Below are 10,088 nucleotides of genomic sequence, written 5' to 3'. Positions count from 1 at the left end.
AGCCTTTAGGATTTTTACTGCCATAAATTGTGAATTACAGCCTTTTGCTTCTCCAAAAGCCCTCCCTGCACCAAGCAATCCTGTTTGGCCTCAGGCTGTGTAGTTTACCTCAAATTATTTCAGAATCATCTAAAAAGATTCATTTTTCGATTAAAATGATGAATGAGCTAAATGAGCTATGTAATAAATACTGCAGGTTTGTAAACAGAATTTTCTCCTGAGAACTAATGCTTTAACTSATTTAGTAATTCTTCCCCCACTGGTATTTCCTAGTGAAGTCATCCTTAAAATATGGTTAGACCAGGCCTGGGAGGAAAGAGCAGGAAGGGTCAGGATTTAATCTGTTTATGGAAAATAGGGAAAATTTCGACAATCTTAATGAATTGAGGACAGGACAAATAAATTCAGCCCCAAAGGGGAGTCACTGGCCAGCACTGAGGTCCTGACTGGGACCAGTAACACTGGGGTGATGGGGAAACATCAAACCAAAATCCATTTTAACAAGCTGTGTTCAAATTGTGACAACAGGGCAAATTTATTGCTCACAGATAACACATTTCAGCTCTGATAGGGCCAGGAATGTGTTTTGTCTATCGATTCCAGTGCTTAGAGAAGTAAAAGAACTTCACATCTTAAATAGGATTCTTGCAGGGAAAAAAAAAAATCTCCGATAATCTGATTATCGCAGTGACCTAAAGTGTAAAAAAAAAAAACAACAAACCAACAAGTGCTTTTTAATATAAGGATACTTCTAGCAAATTGATTTTTTTGGAGCGAGGAATTTTTTGATAGAACTTCTCGTGCAGAAAATAATTGACAAAGCAACGAGATACCTGAGCAGCAACAGATTTCCCTCTCAAACAGGTGCTTCAAAGGAAGCCTGGAACAACACATGGGCAAATAGATTTAATTGCATTAGCATGGATACAGACTTCTAATGATAGCAATAATCAAATTTTAATGTTCTGGTTACAGCACATGAACAGAACAATATTTCTGTGCCTCTTCAAAGGGAAATGAGACTTTAATGTCATTGGCAGCTCAATAAAAGCATTTTCTGACATCCAGGCTCCTAATGACAACTCATTTCAGTCCAGACAGAGGAGCAAATGTGTTCACAGTAAACTCCAGGTCATTAAGTGGAGATGGAAATACAACAGGTCCTCTGCACTTTGGATAATTATTGATTTTTTACTCCATATTCTCCCCATCTCACCCTGACTTTCATAATGATTCAAGTGATGGAACATCAATAAATTATTTATGGCGAAGTCACCACATTGAAAGCAACTCTACAAGACTGTGCCCACCTAAACTAGGCCAGATTTTTAAATTTGCAGCAAAAATCTSCAATAATAAATATGGCAAAGACCAGCTCTGTGTGAGAAAATAGAATAAAAGTACTCTTGGAGCAGTGAAYTTCACCCCTTGCTGCAGAGAACCACAGCAACACCAAAATTCTTTATGGCTGAAAGAAAAGATTTGATTTATTCCAAAGGCCTCTTCCAAGACGTATGGGCAGAAAAAAAAATCGTATTTTCACTAAAGTGTGTGGAAAAAAGAAATATTTTTAACCAACTGCAGTGCTGGAGGATGACTTCAAGCACATGAGGCACTTTGTCCTTTGGTGAAACCACACTGAGATATTTTGGAAATGTCACATCTCCAAAGGGAGGAAAGTTGAAGGTACAAACCCAGCCTGGTTGGTGGCAAGGCCAGTTCAAGAAGTTCTCATTTTTTCCCTGCTGACAGCTTGCCCTCCCCACTCTCTGCAATTCCCTCYCTGGAGCTGTTTTTTAGCTGTTATAAAGCAGATTTTGTGAATTTGGGAAAGGCTCTGGGATGGGTTTGTAAAACCCACGGTGCTGTTCACAAGACAGAGAAAAAAAAAAGAAATTCTTCATTAGCAAAGCACCCTGTGTACCCAACCCTGAAAACAGGACAGGAAACAGCTCTGCAGAGAAGGGGGAAAGCAAAGGGAAAAAAAAAAAAAAGGATAATAATGGAATTAGAGAATGGTTTGGGTTGGAAAGGATCCAAAAAATCAGCTCATTCCATCCCTGCCATGGATAGGGATATCTTGGATGCTCCAAGGCTGGTCTTGGACACTTCCAGGGATGGAGCAGCCACAGTTTTTCTGGAAAAACTGTGCCAGGACCTCCCCACCCTCATCCTTCCCAGGTGAGCTCCTTTAGGATGGAAAATCCTACTGTGATGGAGAGCAGGATCCAAAGATGAGGAGAACCCAGAGGAGTTCCAGGACCTCCCCAACACCCAAAGTCTCCCTGGCACAGCTTTTCCACGGCACAACTCCAGAGCTGTGGGATCAGGAAAAGTCAGGATGTGTTCAAAATATCCCAAATCAGTGGGTTTAAAGGATTGCTGAAGGAACTGGCAGCAGCTGCCTGGATTTCTGCTGAGTTCAGCACCAGGAGCTGATTAAATCCTCCCGCTGCCTCCACAAGGAATTGCCAGGGTTTGGATCAGGGGCTGGAAATTCAGTTCTGAGCAGGGATTTCTAATTTTTCTCATACAAATGTCAGAATTATTGCTTTGCAAACCTTTGAATTTCCCCAAAATACGTTTCTGCAGGAGCTGCCTTCCCCCAGTCCCCTTGAGAGGACACTTTCTGGGACTCATCCCAGCACAGAATTAGTTCAGATATCAACACATCACTTCATCTTTTTTTTTTTTTTTTTTTTTTTTTTTTTTTTTTTTTNTTTTTTCTTTCTGAGATGATAAGTTTTATGGCATAAAAATTCTTCAAGAATGGAAAATATTACTTCATTTTATGTCTATTAAAACCTGAATTAGCACGCTGTAAAAAGGAAAACTAAAATTCTTCCTTTCCCACCATAATTTCTTTTCCTTTGCACTATTTCAACAATTTAGCACCACCAAAGGAATTTATTTCACTACTGACACTTCAGAACATTTTTTTTTCTCTGAGAAGAGTCTGACAAATCAAATTTGGGCTACACAAAATACAAACCCACTGTAGCAGTTTAGCAGAACACAGAATTACTCACAGCACCTGACACAAGGTACACAGAGACACATTTCCCTCTGGTACAGATTTTWAATTCACCTTGGGTGCAGGAAATAAATACACAGGAAGCCAAAGGAAGAAAATCTGTCCGGTTACAGGAAAACAAAGGAGGTGACTCACAGGATTTGCAAGGGAAGTGAGAATTATTCAATAATTTCATATTTAAGGAAACAAAAACTTCTTGCTGTTTTGTTTTCTTGCAGAACATTTCAAAGAATGAAGAAGCCACAGTGGAAACAGCAAATCTGCAGTGCTGAAAATAAACTTGCACCCGAAAACCACCAGGTATATTCAAATTTCACTGATGAAAGATTGAGCAAAACCGAGATGACACAAACGCTACCTTTGATATTCTTGAACAAGTGAAAATTAACAATAAAATCAGTAAAATAACGAAATAAAGCAGGTTCATATCCATAATCASGATTTTCTCCAGCATTTGGCTGAGGAGAAGGAATCCTGTGCTTCCCAAACTCAGAGTTCACCCCATCAGGAAGAAAAAGATGCAATTCCAAGAAATGATGGAAAAAACAGTCCCTGTTATAAATCTTCAACTCCTCATTAGYTCCAGGCCACAAAATCCTTCTGTCCCACACAATATTAAAAATCCAAGGATTTAAAGCAAATAAGTGAGGCTGTACCTTAGTCACCATTCCTTTCTATTTTCCTTTGTTCCCATGTTTTACAKTGACAAAATATTAATTMATTAATTAATCATTTCAGTGTTTAKAACTGAAATTATAGTGYTTATATGTTTATGTTACAGTGAAATGTGCAGTGTTTATAACTGAAATTATTCTTCAACAATAAAGTTACCACAGAGGTGAAAAAGCATCGAGGAATGGCTGGAAAAGACACCAACATTGGGGTGGAATCAGTTTGGTTTTAAATTGGGATTTGGAAAACATGAAAAACATTTTTCCTTTAAAGATTTTTACTTACACAGCATAGATGAAGCTTTTGCTTATTGAAGTGATTGATTACTGATTCACCAATCCATAAACCTTAAATTTTAAAATTTAAATTTTAAAACCTCCAGATTTAGAGGGCCCAACAAATATTTACAGAGCTGCTGACATGAGTAATTCCCATTTCTTTTCATAGCAATGCTCACTAAGTATTTTAAACTTTTTGMCTTGAAAATATCAATTTCAYTCCTATCTATTTCTATTTTTAAGGYATATTCCCATCTCAGAGAATAATGACTATTGTTAGTAAAAAGAGTCAATAGAGACTCACTACAGCGAGCAAACACTCAATGGAAGAAGTTATAAATCTGTCAGGCATTTGGAAGGGGCTGAAATGTGTAATGTCAGTTTTCAGAGGAAAACAGCCAACCATATGTTCCAATTTCCTTGTCAGGAAGGGTTGGATCCATCAGCTCTAATGAGAGATGATTTTTTGATACAGAATTTGTCATTGAGTTGGTTCCAAAGTTGGAAACAAGCAGTGAAAGCTCTTTAAAAAACCAGCAAAAGCCATTCAAAGAGGGATATTTGAGTAAAATAAAATGACTCATTACTACCTAGCAATGAAAAAATAAGAAATAATGAGAAGAGATCTGCTTTCCTCTAATACCAACAGGCCTGAAGACAGAGCTGCTTGGAAAATAGGAGGTTTCAGTAAGAATTTGAGCACTCACAAAGCGCTGAGCCTTCTGCCGCTCCTCCTCGGTGGCCGCTCTCTCCCGGATGATGGCTCGGGCCAGGTGCTCGTTTGAGGACATCCTCTCCCGATCCAGGACTTTTCCAAACTCATCCCGAATGTACATTTGCTCTTGTTTCATTCTGCAGGAGGTGGAGAGAGATTTCAATTGAGKGAAATGTAGAAAACTGGTTTCGGAATGTAGTTTCAAAGCAGARCGGTCACTTTAAAAGTAAACATAGAAATATTTACTCTTGGTTTCTTAAGACACATAAATACAAATATTCACTAAAAAAAACCAGTTTATTTCAGACTGAAGTATTAAAATTTGAATAGACAAAAGCCTTGATAGCACTGTTCATGAAATCATATAAATTACAGCTAAATCAGGAAAAGATATTTTTAAGTAAAATGCAGAGAACGCTGATGGTCGTTTGGTTTTTTGGGTTTTATGGAACCATTTTTTCCAGGAAAATCCTTTTCCCACCAACCAGCAGGCCCTCAATTTTCAGCTAAAAGCTTCCCTGCACTGGGATAGTGCTTTCCTCCCTCGAAACACATCACAAACCCAAGCACTGCATCCATTTCCCAAGCTCCAACAAGATCGAAGAACCATAATCAACCTTTCCCCGCGGTCTGAGAGCAGCACAGAAAACAGTTATCGAACCTGKTACAACAGAGTTAATAAAGGCAACTCCAGGCCCAGGAAATTCTCAATATTTATCTGTCACAAGCCATAAATAGATTTGAAACCTTCAGTGGAGTACTTGAGACGAGCAAACCGTGTCTCATTTTCACGGAATCGCTCCGTGAATAAAAACTCGAGTGAAGGAACTTGGAGCAGTAATGGAACTACGAAATGCCAGCTTTCAAATGGATTTTTTTTTTTTTTTGGAGAGGGAAAAGAGTGATGGAGAGGAAGCTTCGATATTCTCAGTGCATTTATCTGTTGTCAAGGGAGCTCTGGAGAACAAATCCTAATGAGTGGGGTCACTTTGTAAAAGGTACCAGCATTAGAGTACATTAGATTCATCCCCAGGGAATGCATTTAAGTGAGGTAGGGAGGTAAAAAGACAATTACAAGATGTATTAGTTCAGTGCTCAGCTCCAACCCTCTGAAATTCAGCAACCAACTGGGAATCTTTAGAAAAGTTTATTAAGCAGCATCTTCAATTACTCAAAAAAAAAAAAAAAAAAAAAAAAAAAGTCAAGATTATGCAGACACGGACCAAATTCCATTAAGTGATTTCCCAAGGTCCCCCAAATTATTCCAGCAGGATTGATATAACAAATCCTTCATGAAATCAATGGCACAGTCAAAACATGCTGGTTGTCTTTTGGATCAGAAAAATCATGTTTTGTCTAAAAAAAGGGAGAAAGTGTCAAAATACAAGTCTCAGCAGCTTTTTTCTGGTGAGAAACAGAGAGAGAGAATTTAATGCTTCCTGAGATTGAAGGAAGATTTTTCTTGGATTTGACCTCCTTCAAGTGTTTTTCCCTTAAAAACATCTCTTTATTTGTGCTGCACTGAGTGGAGTAATTAAAGCAAAGGGAATATACTTTACATATAGAATGTCTGAAAAATTCAGCCACAGGTTTCCACATTAGAACTCTGCAAAATTTAAAAATAAAAAAACAAAAAAATGAGTGAGAAAAATAAAAAAAAAAAAAAAAAAAAAAAAAAATTTATGATGATGAAAAACAAAAAAAAAAAATTAAAAAAAAAAACCAAAACAAAACCCAAAACCCCCAAACAACTCATCAAAAAATCCCAAAACAAAACAACCTCACAATACCTAGATGTTTACTTCTAAATCTTCTTTACACCAAATTATATCTTTAATGAGAAGATTTTCTTCCTAATCTCTCATTTAAATCTAGCGTAACACACTCAGATCACCTCAAAGAAAACTCTACATCGCCCATTTAACTGTTTGGGTTTTTTCCTCTGTTTCCCTTTCCTTGCAGGACATTCCACCATAAAAGAAAATTGCACTATTTCATTATCAAATTTGACACAATTCAGGCCAAAAAGGAACTTTTTTTATGTCCTAGATTGCCTTGCTCCTGACAGCACCTTAAAACAAAAATTTTAAGCCTTTTTTATCAACTCTTATTTGTGTGATCAGGATCACACAAAACGAGTTAAGTTCCTAAAGCACCCACCAAACTTTCATTCAGGGCCATTTGCACTCACAAAACAAAATTCCCAAACACCCACCTCAGCTGCTTTACATTCAGCAGAGTTTTTAACAAAATAAGCAGGATTTTGAAGTCATTTCCATTTATTTGAGTTCCATAATTGGGTGGCTTGTAGGAGCTTAATGAAACAAACACTGGGCAGATCCCGCTGATCGCAAACATTCGCCTGCATCAACCTCCAGCAGGATTTTTTTTATTTTTTTTTTATTCCTTGGCATTACAAATTCATTTCCCTGGCATTCAGCATGTACCAGATAAAAGCAAATATCAGCTGAATCTACAGTAATAAATTATATTATTATCTAGGCAAAGGTAAAAAAAAATAAATTAAATCAAATGAAATAGAGTGAGGCACCTCTGCAATTTGTGAGGAGTTAAACAGCACAAGTTGCCAATGCTCCAGGAATTCCACAAGAATTCTTCAAGGGACATTTTTAATTACAGCAGATATAAAAGCTCAGGATAATAGCASTTGTGTTTGAGCACAGAACTCCAGACAACAAAGATCATTTATCCCRAAAAGAATGCTCCAAAAAGTGCTGAGCCAGCAGAAAAGGCTGCTGGCTGTACATTTTCCTCCCCAATTGATATCTTTCGGAATCCAATCCTTCTAAATAATTATGAAATAGGGCTTTAAGAAGCGTGGAGTGGCTGATTTAATGAAGTGTGGCACGCGAGGCAATCACTTCTCTYGGCGGTGTTGGGAAAGGCACATAAAGCATTCAGAAGCAGCTCCCGTTGAAGTCGGCGTTAACACTTCRCAATATTTCATGTTCTCAGCTGCTTTATGGCACCCAACCAACACAAAAAGCAACAATTCCTGCCTCTCCCTGCCACTGTCGTGGAGAACTTCAACAATCTTAACTTAATGCTGTGAAGGAAATTTATGGATCTGTGGTTTTTTTTTGTGAGAGGATGGGTAAATCCTGCTAAACGAACCACCCAGGATTTAGGGATCTCAGCAGATTTATTGCTGTCAGAGAGGTGTAACAAGAATTTGAGTATTTTTGTTAGCACATTATCATATTTAGGCACCACTGTAAGACAAATTTTCGACCATTTCAGTCCTGAAGTCACTTTAATCAAAATAATGTTTGCGGTACATTCCAGCTAAATCAGATTTAAGGCACCACATCACCTCAAGGAGCAATCACACCACAAGAAGCAAAAAGAATTCCCTAAGATGTTCCCACATAATGCAATTTTTATTAATTTAGAATTTTTGAGGYGCRGGTAGGAGGTACAGAAACCAAATAYGTGATCAAACCATCCCTTCCAACCATCCCTCAAGCAGAACTTCAGACCAAGGGAAAATATTTCACCAGAAATTTCTGGTGTTGCATTCCACCTATTATTCCTCTCTTTTCTTTCTGTAAAAGCAGAGAATGTGAGATTTTAGGGGCATTTGTTATTATTTGCTGAACTAATTTTGAACATCCTACATGCAAGATTAAGCAAAAGGGAATCTACCTGTGAATAAATCAAATATTTCATGTGAATAAATCAAATATTTCATTTAAGATGGCCTAAAATGCTTAATCCACATCTCATAAAATCAAGGAATAACAACATCATAACACAAAGCAAAAACAGAAAAAAAAATCAATTAAATAATGACTTAAAATTCATAATTAACAGCCATCWTATCAAGTTCAGYAAGMGAAGCCAATTATACAACTGGCTCCYCCCTCCAATTAGAATTAWAAAATRTAATTTGAAATGTAGAAATGGAATTAGAAATTTAAGACCCAAGGATCTCTGAGGGCCAAAAAGTTTTCTGTAGCTCAAGAAATACAAAAATACATTAAAAAAAATTGATAAAACTTTGCTGCACTCCAAGAAGTTTCCATCCTTTTCATTTTTTAATTAAGTTCATGGAAAGCAAATTGCTAATTTTGCCGTGTGGATTTATGGCACAGGACTCTCCTCTTGCCCAGCATGACCCCCGTTATCCACAATAACAAGATGAGTAATTCAATTCGAAATCCTCAACAATTCCCTCTTTTGTTTACTTCAAAATATCCATTTCTGTTGCTCCTGAAAAACACCTGCGGATGTTAATTAAGGAAAAAGCACCTTTTAATTCAGACACAACAGCAACACGCTGAGAAAAGCTGAAAAATATTAGTTTTGTGCTTTGATGGCCACTTCACGGATTTTTCTCTATTAATCAAGAATCCATCGAAATCTAAAACTRGTAAACAACACTCTTAGAGAAATATGGCAATTTGTCATTTCCAACCTTTATTTCCAGATATTGGAAATTTATTACGCTTTCAAAGCCCAAGCATTTTCTTTTTGCTATTTTTCGGGGCAATGATGACTTGCCAGTTGTTTTATCTTTATTACAGACTCCAAACTGCACGAACTGATGGATCTGCGGCGCTCCAAGATAAACTCGCTCGAGTCTAAAGCGCGAGTCGCGTCATTTTTCATTACTCCCAACCGAGTAAAAATCAAAATATTCCCTGTTCCAAAGCCGTCAGGAAAACCACCCTGTCCTCTACGAATTAGGGGAAAAACCATGAGTTTATCAGTTTATACAGAATTCAAAAATTTCCTCCAACAAGATCCAACACTAGGAGGAATCATCAGGTTTTTCCACTTTTTTGGACCTCAACAAGTTCTTAATTCCTCCTGACAGACTCAGGGAAGATCCCAAAATGTTTTGAACAACGTGTTTAGGCCACATTGCAATATTAATGCTCAAATAACGCCAGTGAGTGCTGAGTTTGAATATTTCATGAACTGAACGCGGAAAGCGGCGGCTGAAAATCGCCAGAGCTGCCGAGGGATTTGAAAGGACGCGARAGACACCAGGAAAACATCTCCGAGGTGTGAAATGGAGATTTCTCTGATTCCGTTTCTCTCACCTGTCTGCAAAGTCAGAGAAATYACCTCGAGTTCGTCTGATTTGCCAAAAACAGAACTAAGGACAGAGAGAAATAAATGMTCTGAAAGGTGAAGTCTCAGACAACACAAAAAAGTTCTTCAGAAMTGAAGTTTCTACCACTGTTTGSTCATTAAAAACATTATTCTCTGCTCATGTAAGACTTTGCACATCACAGGTGACAGCAGCTGCTCCTAACATTAGTAGCAACCACATTTTTAACACTTCTCCTAAAATTTCACTTTTAAACATTTCAGATCATGGAAATATTAACAGAAAATACCATTTTTCTGTACCTTAAAG

At 37.5% G+C, this 10,088-nt stretch overlaps 1 protein-coding gene across 3 annotated transcripts in view; it reads right to left on the bottom strand.

The window, feature by feature from the left end:
- Positions 1 to 10,088, bottom strand: part of CHCHD3 (coiled-coil-helix-coiled-coil-helix domain containing 3) — a 134,027-nt gene that overhangs the window by 92,260 nt on the left and 31,679 nt on the right. For all 3 annotated transcript variants that reach the window (XM_057379999.1, XM_057380000.1, XM_057379998.1), the window contains exon 4: positions 4,692 to 4,836. In XM_057379999.1, the coding sequence (XP_057235982.1) occupies positions 4,692 to 4,836 (145 nt within the window). The remainder of the gene's footprint in view (positions 1 to 4,691; positions 4,837 to 10,088) is intronic.

Source organism: Malurus melanocephalus, unplaced genomic scaffold (assembly GCF_030028575.1).
Source record: "Malurus melanocephalus ecotype Western Australia unplaced genomic scaffold, MMel_1.1 scaffold_430, whole genome shotgun sequence".
Classification (NCBI taxonomy): Eukaryota; Metazoa; Chordata; class Aves; order Passeriformes; family Maluridae; genus Malurus; species Malurus melanocephalus.
Note: the sequence above shows the minus strand (reverse complement) of the source record. Positions and strands in the feature narration are given on the sequence as shown.